A 12,628-nucleotide genomic window follows, 5' to 3' on the forward strand; every position below is an offset into this window, starting at 1 on the left:
GCCGTGCACTGCAGGGGGGGGGACACACGGGGGGGGTAACGCAGCGGGGGGGGGGGAGATGCACGGGGGGGGGGAGATTCGGGGGGGGGCTGCGACACACAGGGGTGCTGCAGGGCGGGGGCAGGGCTGCAATGCAGGGTGGGGGGGGAGGGGGGAGGTCCCGCGATGCACCCAGGGGTGCCCCCCCCGCCCCCCCCCGCCCCTCCCCCACGCACGTCAGGTACTGGTTGACGTTCTCGGCCGGCTGCTTGAAGAGCCCCTCGAACTCGTCCCGTGCCCACTGCGGGGGGGGGGGGGACACCCGGGGGGGGTCAGCTGGGGAGGGGCGACCCAAACCAACCCCCCCCCCCCCCCAAAAATCTCCCACCCCCTCCGTGTCCCCAAGCAGCCCCCCCAAGGTCCCCAGGGCCACCCAGGTGTCCCCGAACAACCCCCAGGTGTCCCCCATCCCCCCCCATTCCCCCCCCGTGTCCCCAAGCCCCCCCCCCCCCATGTCCCAATGCCCCCAATGTCCCCGTGTCCCCCCAATGTCCCCACCCCCAATGTCCCCCCCCCATCATCCCCACGGTGTCCCCATGCCCCCCCCGCCCCCACATCCCCCCCCCCAGTGTCCCCACGCCCCCCGGTGTCCCCATGCCCCCCCATCCCCCAGTGTCCCCATGCCCCCCCTGCCCCCAATGTCCCCATACCCCCAATGTCCCCGTGTCCCCCCAATGTCCCCACGCCCCCCAGTGTCCCCCCCACCCCCAATGTCCCCATACCCCCAATGTCCCCACACCCCCAACGTCCCCGTGTCCCCGCAACGTCCCCGTGCCCCCCAACGTCCCCGTGTCCCCCCAACGTCCCCGCGCCCCCCGGTGTCCCCGTGCCCCCCCCCGGCCCACCTGCAGGGTGTGCTCGATGGCGTTGGGGAAGTTCTTGAGGGTGCAGATGGGGATGGCCTTCTCGGGGGGGTCCTGGCTGGAGCTGTAGGACTCGCTGAGGAACGGGACCACCACCTGCACGTTGCCCTTGGTGCCCAGCGTGCCCGACTCCAGCAGCGGCTTGCGGTAGTACACGCAGCGCCGGTCCATATACAGCCCTGCCAAGGGGGGGGGAGGGGGGCGGAGGCTATACGGGGCGGCCCACGGGCCTGGGGGGCTGCCCCCGATTGATATAGCAGCATCCCGATTGATATAGGGCAGCCCCCGCCTGATATAGGGCACCCTGAGTGATGTAGGGGCACCCCGACTGGTATAGGGGCACCCCAATTGATATAGGGCATTCTAATTGATATAGGGCAGCCCCCACCTGATATAGGGCACCCCAACTGGTATAGGGGCATCCCAACTGCGGGGCATCCCGATTGATATAGGGCATCCTGACTGATATAGGGCAGCCCCCACCTCATATAGGGCACCCTGACTGGTATAAGGTATCCTGATTGGTATAGGGGCATCCCGATTGATATAGGGCACGCTAACTGGTATAGGGCATTCTAACTGGTATAGGAGCACCCCAACTGGTATAGGGGCATCCTGACTGGTATAGGGGCATCCTGATTGGTATAGGGGCATCCCGACTGATATAGGGCAGCCCCCACCTGATATAGAGGATTGATATAGAGCACCCCGACTGGTGTAAGGGCTGCTATATAGGGCATCCCGACTATTTTAGGGGTGTCCCGACTGATATAGGGGCACCTGATATAGGGCTGATAGGGCATCCCAAGTGGTATAGGGGCACCCCGACTGGTATAGGGCACCCCGACCGATGTAGGGGCTTGTACGGCAGCACTGGGGCTCCTCAGAGCATCCCTACGGCGCCTTTAGGAGGTCCTATAGGTCCTCTGAAAACCCTAAATGCCCTTATAGCATCCATACGGATCCCTGTCGTGTTCCTTAAGGGTCCTAAAGCACTCCTGTGAGGCCCCACAGCACCCTGGGGACCTCTCAGAGCACCCTAGGGACCACCTAGAGCACCCTAAGCACCCCCCCCCACCCAAAGGACACCCCACAGCGCCCAAAACCCCTCCCTCAGCACCCTGGGGGACCTCAAAGCACCCCAAAACCACCCCAACCCCCGCCCCCGAGGACCCCCTGGGGAGGGAAGCGGGGCACCCATGGGTGCTCACGGGCGTCAACGTTGTCGAGGGCGTTGGCGACGCCATCCAGGGCCTCGAAGAAGTCGTCGTCGTAGACGCGCTCGGTGTCGGGGCCGACACGGTCGGGGCGGCTGCTCACCCGCAGCGCCGGGTTCATCTCCCGCACCGCCGCCGCCGCCCGCTCCGACTTCAGCTTCTGCAGGGACCAGGCGCCCCGCCCCCGTTGAGCCCCGCCCCCTTTGAGCCCCGCCCCCTGTTGAGCCCCACCCCCTTTGAGCCCCACCCCTTCCAGCAGCACCCAGTCCGATGAAATGCCCGGCCAACTTGACCGTTGACATTGGCCAACTCAACGGAAACATCTTGACGGATGGCACCAGCTGGCAGGCTCCGTCCCCCGGAGGCCCCACCCAATCAGGCTCCACCCCCCAGGCTCCTCCCCTTCTCCTTCCATCCCTTTAAGCCCCTCCCACTCACCACGAAAGGTCAAGAGAACCTGACCATTGACGTTGGCCAACTCAATGGAAGCACCTCAACGGGTTCCCACTTGTAGGCTCCGCCCCCAATACCCCCCCACAAAGGCTCCACCCACTCACCTTCCACCCCATAGGCTCCTCCCCCTTAAGCCCCACCCCTTAAGCCCCTCCCACTCACCATGAACATGAAGACAACTTGACCATTGACGTTGGCCAACTCAATGGAAGCACCTTGACACCGGTTCCCACCTCATATGCCCCACCCCCTGATAGCCCAGACTCCTCCCCCTTAAGCCCCACCCACTTAGGCCTCTCCCACCCGCTCCACCCCCACCCCATTAAGCCCCTCCCACTTACCAACGCGCGCCAACGCTGCCTGATGTTGACGTTGGTCAACGCAACGTCAGCCAACGCAACGTCGGCCAACTCAACGGCGGCTCCTGCCCAGCAGACCTCACCCCATTGGCCCCTACCCCTCAAAGGCTCCGCCCACTCACCCCTCCCCACCCCTGCAGGCTCCTCCCCCTTCGGCCCCGTCCCTCACCGTGACATCCCAGGGCCGGAAGAGGAACTGGCGGTTGAGGTTGGACTTCTCGATGGTGTCCATGTCGGTGACGGTGATGGACCCTTCGGGTCCGCAGCCCAGCCCCACCATCGCAAAGTTCTTCAGCAGCTCACAGCCGATGGCCCCCGCCCCGACCTGCACCCGGGGACACGTGGGGACACGTGGGGACATGTGGGGACACGGCTCGAGGTGGCCCAGGAGGGCTGGGGACACGTGGAGGGCGAGGAGGAAGGGACAAAGGGACGGCTGGGGACACACGGGGGAAGCTTGAAGTGTTTGGGGACAACCAGGGGCACGTGGGGACCACTTGGAGAGACGTGGGGGACACGGGGACACTTGGGGGGACCCATGGGGACATCTAGGGGACCCTTGGGGACACTTGGGGGACCCATGGAGACATCTGGAGGACCCATGGGGACAGCTGAAGGACCCATGGGGATATCTGGGGGACCCATGGAGACATCTGGGGGACCCATAGGGACATTTAGGGGACCCTTGAGGACACTTGGGGCACCCACGGGGACATCTGGGGGACCCATGGGGACATTTTGGGGACCCCTGAGGACACTTGGGGGACCCATGGGGACATCTGGGGGACCCATGGGGACATCTGGGGACACAACCCAAGGTGGCCCAGAAGGGTTGGGGACGCCCAGATGGGAAGTGGGTGGGGTGGAGGCCACTTGGGGAACCCGTGAGGCCCCACGGGGACACGGGGAGCGGGTGGGGACCCCGGGGGGACAGTCGGGGACCCGGTGGGGACAGTTGGGGACACTGACCACGAAGTACTTCTGGTTGCCCAGCTTGGCCTGCAGGTCGGCCCCGAACACTGCGATCTGCCCGTCGTAGCGGCTGTTGCGCTGGGGAAACACGGACGCGTCACCAGCCCCACCCAAAGGTGCCCGAGCACCCCTGTGTGCCCCTCAAGGCAAGCGCCCACTCACGGGTGTCCCCGAAGAGGCGGCCCACCCGTGGGTGTCCTCAAAGAGGAGCTCGACCGTGGGTGCACCGTGGCCAACGCCTGCCCCAGGAGGATGGCCACCCACGGGTGTCCCCAAGGAGATGCCCACCCATGGGTGCTCCATCACCAGCGACCAACCCCAAGGAGATGCCCGCCACCCATAGGTGCCCCCAGGGGTGTGACCAACCCATGGGTGTCCTCAAGGGGGTGACCACCCATGGCCAGCACCCACCCCAAGGAGACGCCCATGGGTGTCCCAAGGGGTGACCATGGGCGTCCCCAACCAGACGCCCACCCATGGCCAGCACCCACCCCAAGGAGACGCCCACCCATGGGTGTCCCCAACCAGACGCCCACCCATGGCCAACACCCACCCCAAGGAGATACCCACCCACGGGTGCCCTCATCAGACAGCCCACCCACGGCCCGCCCACTTCAAGACGCCCACCCATGGGTGGCCATCCCTGAGGAGCTGACCAACCCCAAGAAGACACCAACCCACAGCTTCCCCGTGGGTGACGCCCACCCCAAGAGGACGCCCAAGCAGGGGTCTCCCACGGGTGCCACCCCCCCCCACCCCCACGCCCGACAGGTGCCCCCGCGGGTGCTCACCGGGCGGCACTGCTCCTCGGTGAGCAGCGTCTCCTTGTTCTCCTCGGGGAGACACTCGAGCGCGTCGAAGTAGAGCCACTGCGTGATGGGCGTGAACTTCCCCGACACCGCCTGTGGTGCCACCACCGCCGTCAGGGACCCAGGTGGCCGGGTGACAAACAGCTCCAGCCACCGCGGCCCCGGGGGACACAGGTGGCCAGCAAAAGGACCCAGGTGGCCACGAGGGGGCACGGTTGACCAAGGAAGGGGGCACCAATGACCGAGGGCGGGACACCAATGACCAAGGAGGGGACACCAATGACCGAGGACACCGGGGACACCAATGACCGAGGAGGGGACCCAATGACCAAGAAGGAGACACCGTTGACCAAGGAGGGGACATCGTTGACCAAGAAGGGGACACCATTGACGAGGAAGGGACACCAATGACCAAGGGGGGACACCAATGACCAAGGGGGGACACTGTTGACGAGGAGGGGACATCGTTGACCAAGCAGGGGACACCATTGACCAAGGGGGGACACCATTGACCAAGGAGGGGACAAATTGGGGACAGCAATGACCGAGGGGGGGACACCAATGACCAAGGAGGGGACACCGTTGACCAAGGAGGGACATGAGGAGGGGACCGTTGATGAGGAAGGGACACCAATGACCAAAAAGGGGGGGACACCAATGACCAAGGAGGGGACACCGTTGACCAAGAAGGGGACACCGTTGACCGAGGGGGGGGGACACTATTGACCGAGGGGGGGACACCAATGACCAAAAACCGTTGACCAAGGGGACACCAATGACCAAAAAGGGGACACCAATGACCAAGGGGGGGACACCAATGACCGAGGGGGGGAAAAGGGGACACCAATGACGAGGAGGGGACACCAATGACGAGGAGGGGACACCATTGACCAAGGGGGGACACCGTTGACGAGGAAGGGACACCGTTGACCAAAAAGGGGACACCAATGACCAAAGAGGGGACACCAATGACCAAGGAGGGGACACCAATGACCAAGGGGGGACACCGTTGACGAGGAGGGGACACCAATGACCAAAAAGGGGAAACCATTGACCAAGGGGGGGACACCGACGAGGAGGGGACACCGCTGACGAGGAGGGGACACCGTCCCGTACCTTCATGACCTCCTGTGCCGCCAGCCCCCCGATGAAGGCGTTGACGGGCGCCAGGTCCCCGGTGGCCTGGAAGGCCAGCTCCCGCAGCAGCTCCTCGTCCAGCTCCGCTCCCGGGGCCACCTCCCGGGCCAGGGCCACCACCTCCGCCGCGTCACCCTGGTGGCAGCGAGGGGACGGTTGGGGACGCCCGCGGGGACGGTCTGCGGGGCCGCGAGGAGCGCCGGCGGCCCCGGCTTTGGGCTTTGGGGGACGTCGGCGGGACACGGGCGCCCTTGGGGACGTCGCCGAGGACGTCGCCGGGGACAGGGACACCTCTGGGATGGTGACACCCCGAGGTGGCCCCTGGGGACGTCTCCACCCACGAGGAGCGTGGTGACATGGATCGGTGGCTCTGCGCGGGGTCTGCTGGGGACAGCTCTGGGGACATCCCAGCGTGACCTGGTGGCCACCATGTCCCCAACGTCCCCAAGTGGAGGTTGGGCCATGCAAGGCGGCCATGTTGGCTCAGGACCTGGTGGCCACCATGTCCCCAACGTCCCCAATGTCCCCAAGTGGTGGGCTGCAAGGCCATGGGAGGCGGCCACGTTGGTACAGGACCTGGTGGCCACCATGTCCCCAACGGCCCCAATGTCCCCAAGTGGAGGTTGGACCATGCGAGGCGGCCATGTCGGTTCAGGACCTGGTGGCCACCATGTCCCCAACGTCCCCAAGTGGAGGTTGGGCCATGGGAGGTGGCCATGTTGGCTCAGGACCTGGTGGCCACCATGTCCCCAACGTCCCCAAGCGGTGTCTGAGCCATGCAAGGTGGCCATGTTGGTTCAGGACCTGGTGGCCACCACTGTCCCCAACGTCCCCGAGCCCCAGGGTGCCCCCGGCGTCCCCACCTGGTGGCGCGGCCGCGGCGGGCGGCCGTGCTGCTGCATGAAGCGGTGCAGCGCCTGCCAGCCCCAGTGCAGGATGGGAGGGCGCTCCGCCTTCCCGAAGTCCGTCATGAGCATCTCCGGCTCCGCCAGCGACTCCCGCAGACGCTTCTGGAGGGGGGCACGTCGGGGACGAGGGGGGACATCGGGGACACAGGGAGACAAGGGGGGACAAGAGGTGAACTCGCAGCCATTCCCAATAACCCCAGTCCCCCATAATCCCTTGCCAATACCCCCTAATCCCTTGCCAATACCCCCTAATACCCTTGCCAATACCCCCAAACCCTTGCCAATACCCCCTAATCCCTTGCCAATACCCCCAATCCCTTGCCAATACCCCCAATCCCTTGCCAATACCCCCAATCCCTTGCCAATACCCCCAATCCCTTGTTAATATCCCCTAATCCCTCTAATACCCCCAATCCCTTGCCAATACCCCCTAATCCCCTGCCAATACCTCCCAATCCCTTGCCAATACCCCCCAATCCCTTGCCAATACCTCCCAATCCCTTGCCAATACCCCCAATCCCTTGCCAATACCCCCAATCCCTTGCCAATACCCCTAATCCCTTGCCAATACCCCCTAATCCCTTGCCAATACCCCCAATCCCTTGCCAATACCCCCAATCCCTTGCCAATACCCCTAATCCCTTGCCAATACCCCCTAATCCCTTGCCAATACCCCCAATCCCTTGCCAATACCCCCAATCCCTTGCTAATACCCCCTAACTCCTTGCTAATACCCCAATCCCTTGCCAATACCCCTAATCCCTTGCCAATACCCCCTAATCCCTTGCCAATACCCCCAATCCCTTGCTAATACCCCCAATGCCTTGCCAATACCCGCTAATCCCTTGCCAATACCCCCAATCCCTTGCCAATACCCCGTAATCCCTTGTTAATATCCCCTAATCCCTTGTCAATACCCCCTAATCCCTTTTAATCCCATCCCAGTCTCTCTCAGTGACCCCCAATACCCCATAATCCCCTCCCAGTTCCTCCCAGTGATCCCCAATCCCTCACAATCCCCTCCCAGTACTCCCTAATCCCCTACAATCCCGTTCCCGGTTCCTCCCAATGCCTCCCAGTTCCCAACAATCCCTTCCCAGTGCCCCCTCATCCCCTGTAATCTTCTCCCAATACCCCTCCTTCCTCCATAATCCCCTCCCAGTTCCTCCCAATTCCCCGTAATCTCCTCCGAGCCCCTCAATCCCTCGTAATCCCCTCCCAGCAGCCCCCAATCCCCACCCAGTACCCCGATCTCCTTCCAGTCCCTCCCAATCCCTCATAACGCCCTCCCAGTGCCCCCTCAATCCCCCATAATCCTCTCCCAGTCACCATAACCCCCCCCAGGTACCTCCCAATCCCTTTCCAGCCCCCAGCAATCCCCTCCCAGTCCCTCCCAGTGCTCCCAGTGCCACTCACGAAGCGGATGTGCTTGGGCATCTTGACCTGGGTGACAATCCCCCCCCGCACGTAGTCCCCGTACCCGCTCGTGTCCCCGATGCTGAAGGTGTATGGCCCTGGGGGGGGGGGGTGGAAATGGGGTCACCACGGCACCCAGGACCCCTCCCCAAGGGACCAAGGGACCCCCAGGGGGGACCCACGCATCTGGGGACCCCCCCAGAAAGGACCCAGGTGCCTCAGCGCCCACCCGAAAGAGGCCTAAGCGTCCCCAAAAGGGACCCTAGCGTCCCCCAAAAGAAGCCAAATGTCCCCAGAAGGAAGCCAAATGTCCCCAAAAAGGACCCAAGCAACCCCAAAAGGGACCTGGGTACCCCCGTGCCCACCCAGAAAGGGCCCAGGTACGTCTGTGCCCCCCCCGAAAGACCCAAATGTCCCTAAAAGAGACACAAATGTCCCCAAAAGAGATGCAATTGTCCCCCAAAAGAACCCAAACGTTCCCCAAAAGAACCCAAATGTTACCAAAACGGACCCAAATGTACCAAGTAACCCCAAAAGGGCCCCGAGCATCCCCAAAAGGGCCCCAAGTGTCCCCAAAAAGGCCCTGAATGACCCCAAAAGGGCCCCAAGCGCCCCCAAAACAGCCCTGACCGTCCCCAAAAGGGCCCCGAGCATCCCCAAAAGGGACCTGAGCATCCCCAAAAGGGCCTGAATGTCCCCAAAAGGGCCCCAAGTGTCCGCAAAAGGGGCCCGAGCGCCCCCAAAAGGGACCCAAGCATCCCCAAAAGGGTCTGAATGTCCCCAAAAGGACCCCAAGCATCCCCAAAAGGGCCTGAATGTCCCCAAAAGGGCACCGAGTGTCCCCAAAAGGGACCCTAAACTCCCCAAAAGGGCCCCAAGTGTCCCCAAAAGGGCCCCGAGCATCCCCAAGAGGGCCTGAGTGTCCCCAAAAGGGCCCTGAGCATCCCCAAAACGGACCCTAAACTCCCCAAAAGGGCCCCGAGCGTCCCCAAAAGGGCCCTGAGCGCCCCCAAAAGGGCCCCGAGCGTCCCCAAAAGGGCCCGAAGTGCCCCCAAAAGGGCCCCGAGCGTCCCCAAAAGGGCCTGAATGTCCCCAAAAGGGCCCCAAGTGTCCCCAAAAGGGCCCTGAGCATCCCCAAAAGGCCCCAGCATCCCCAAAAGGGACCTTAAACTCCCCAAAAGGGCCCCAAGTGTCCCCAAAAGGGCCCCGAGCATCCCCAAAAGGGCCCCGAGTGTCCCCAAAAGGGCCCTGAGCGTCCCCAAAAGGGCCCAGAGTGTCCCCAAAAGGGCCCCAAGCATCCCCAAAAGGAATCCCCAAAAGGCTCCCAGAGCATCCCCAAAAGGGACCCTAAACTCCCCAAAAGGACCCCAAGCGTCCCCAAAAGGGCCCCGAGCATCCCCAGAAGGGCCCCGAGCGTCCCCAAAAGTGAGCGTCCCGAGTGAGCGTCCCCAAAAGGGCCCCAAGCGCCCCAAAAGGGCCCCGAGTGTCCCCAAAAGGGACCTGAGCATCCCCAAAAGGGCCCAGCATCCCCAAAAAGGACCTTAAACTCCCCAAAAGGGCCCCAAGTGTCCCCAAAAGGGCCCCGAGCGTCCCCAAAAGGGCCCCGAGCGTCCCCAAAAGGGACCCGAGCGTCCCCAAAAGGTGCCCGGCATCCCCAAAAGGGATCCTAAACCCCAGAGCACCCCCAAAAGGGACCCTAAACTCCCCAAAAGGACCCCAAGCGTCCCCAAAAGGGCTCCGAGCACCCCCAGAAGAGCGAGCGCCCCCAAAAGGGCCCCCAAGACCCTCAGCCCCCCCCAAGGCCAGCGCCGACCCCCCCCCCCCCCCCCCGCACCCCCCTCGTTTTTGGGGCCGCACCGAGGACGCGGATCTCGACGGGGCCGCAGGAGTTGAGCTCGTCCATGCCCTCCACCTCGGTGAAGGTGACGAAGTCGCCCGTCTCGAAGCCGTGCCGCGCCTCGTCCAGGCACGTCACCTCCCCGGGGCACCCCTTGGGAAGGAAAATTTGGGGCGGAAACCGTCAAATCGATGACTTTTGGGGTTTCCCCCCCCCCCCCCCCCCGGGCGGTACCTTGGTGACCATGGACACCATGGCGCTGAGCGGCTGCTCCCCGTTGGTGTCCGTCACCACCATGTCGTCCCCAAAGTCACAGAACAGCTGCCTGGGGGGGGGGGACACGGGGACAAGGTGGGGGGGGGGTCAGACGGGGACCCCCCCCGGTCCCCACGCCCCTGGGGACACCCCGAAAAGGGACCCCGAAAGGGTTGGGATCCCCCCAAAACGGATCGCCCCTGAACGGGAGCAGGGCGCGTGGGGTTGACCCCAAAAGGGAGCCAGGAATTTGGGGACCCCCCCCCCCAAAAGGAACCAGGAATTTGGGGACCCCCCCACCAAAAGGACCCAAACATTTGGGGACCCCCCCAAAAGGAACCGAGCCATTTGGGGTTGACCCCGAAAGGGACCCAGGGCGTTGGAATCACCCCAAAACTGAGCTGGGTGGTCCTAAACGGGAGCAGGGCGCGTGGGGTTGACCCCAAAAAGGAGCCAGGAATTTGGGGAACCCCCCCCCTAAAATGGACCCAGACATTTGGGGACCCCCCCAAAAGGGACCCAGGCATTTGGGGCTGACCCCAAAAGGGACCCCAGTGTCCCCAGAAGGGACCAAGGGGGCTGGGATCACCCCCAAAACGGAGCTGGGTGGTCCTAAATGGGAGAAGGGCACGTGGGGTTGACCCCAAAAAGGAGCCAGGAATTTGGGGAACCCCCCCCAAAAGGAGCCAGAATTTGGGGAACCCCCCCAAAAGGAACCCAGGCATTTGGGGTTGACCCCAAAAGGGACCCCAGTGTCCCCAAAAGGGACCCAGGGAGTTGGGATCCCCCCAAAACAGAGCTGGGTGGTCCTAAATGGGAGAAGGGCATGCGGAGTTGACCCCAAAAGGGAGCCAGGAATTTGGGGACCCCCCCCAAAAGGAACCCAGGCATTTGGGGTTGACCCCGAAAGGGACTCAGGCATTTGGGAACCCCCCAAAAGGGACCCTCAAAACTTGGGGAACCCCCTAAAAGGGACCACCCAGGTGTTTGGGAACCCCCCCAGAAGGGACCCAGGAATCCCCAGAATGGGACCCAGGCTTTTGGGGACACCCCCAAAAGGGACCCCAAACATTTGGGGAACCCCCAAAAAGGACCCACGAATTTGAGGACCTCCCAAAAGGGACCCACGAACATTTGGGAACCCCCCCGAAAAGGGACCCCCAAAATTTGGGCACCCCCCAAAAAAGGAACCCAGGTGTTTGGGGACTCCCCAGAAAGGACCCGGGAGTCCCCAAAATGGGACAGGCATTTGAAGACGCCCCGAAACGGGACCCAGACGCACGGGGACGCCCCCAAAAGGGACCCCAAACATTCGGGGACCCCCAGGTGACCCCAAAATCGGGGTGTCCCCCCCCCCCCGGCTCACCCGAAGAGCCCCCGCGTGTCGGCCACCACCAGCTTGATGCCGCGGCTGTGGCAGAAGTCGCCCACCCAGAGCTGCTCCTCCAGGGGGGAGTTGGTCAGCACCACCACCTGCGGGGCGTTATAGGGTCAGCTGTAGGGCCGGCGGCAGGGGCACGGCTGCGGGGCCGGGGGCACGGGTACGGGGTCAGGATCACAGACACGGGGTGGGTATGGGGTCAGGTGTGGGGTCGGATACATGGATATGGGGTCAGACACGTAGATATGGGGTCAGGGTCACGGACATGGGTATGGGGTCAGGGGGATCAAGGCATGGACATGGGTATGGGGCTGGGGGGCATGGGTATGGGGTCAAGATCACATGGACACGGGGTGGGTATGGGGTCATATACGGGGTCTGATACATGGATATGGGGTCAGACACGTAGATATGGGGTCAGGGTCACAGACATGGGTATATGGGGTCAGGGGCAGGGACACGGCTATGGGGCCGGGGCCACAGGTATGGGGTCGGACACATGGGTATGGGGTCATATACGGGGTCAGACACACAAATATGGGGTCAGACAAATGGGTATGGGGTGGGTATGGGGTCATATACAGGGGCAGGGGGCATGGATATGGGGTGGCATACACGGGGTTATGGGGTCACGATCACGGACATGGGTATGGGGTCAGCTGTAGGGTCGGGGGCAGGGGCACGGCTGCGGGGGGCCGGGGGCACGGCTATGGGGTCTGGACACATGGGTATGGGGTGGGTATGGGGTCAGGTATGGGGTCGGATACATGGACATGGGGTCAGATGTTAGACATGGGTATGGGGTCATGTATGGGGTCGGATACATGGATATGGGGTCAGACACGCAGATATGGGGTCAGGGTCACGGATACAGGGTCAGGTATGGGGTTGGGGCAGGGGCACGGCTATGGGGCCGGGGGCATGGGTATGGGGTTGGGCACAGGGATATGGGGTGGGTATGGGGTCAGACACACGGATATGG

The 12,628-nt window shown here is 63.5% G+C and overlaps 1 protein-coding gene across 1 annotated transcript in view; it reads right to left on the reverse strand.

The window, feature by feature from the left end:
* UBA1 (ubiquitin like modifier activating enzyme 1) overlaps positions 1-12,628 on the reverse strand; it is a 32,181-nt gene that overhangs the window by 9,785 nt on the left and 9,768 nt on the right. The window contains 12 exon segments of the mRNA XM_066984627.1: positions 216-280; positions 885-1,081; positions 2,114-2,279; positions 3,101-3,256; positions 3,901-3,981; positions 4,695-4,805; positions 5,829-5,984; positions 6,713-6,859; positions 8,174-8,271; positions 10,031-10,163; positions 10,245-10,335; positions 11,632-11,738. Coding sequence (XP_066840728.1) covers positions 216-280; positions 885-1,081; positions 2,114-2,279; positions 3,101-3,256; positions 3,901-3,981; positions 4,695-4,805; positions 5,829-5,984; positions 6,713-6,859; positions 8,174-8,271; positions 10,031-10,163; positions 10,245-10,335; positions 11,632-11,738 — 1,508 coding nt within the window.

This window comes from Anser cygnoides, chromosome 29 (assembly GCF_040182565.1).
Source record: "Anser cygnoides isolate HZ-2024a breed goose chromosome 29, Taihu_goose_T2T_genome, whole genome shotgun sequence".
Classification (NCBI taxonomy): domain Eukaryota; kingdom Metazoa; phylum Chordata; class Aves; order Anseriformes; family Anatidae; genus Anser; species Anser cygnoides.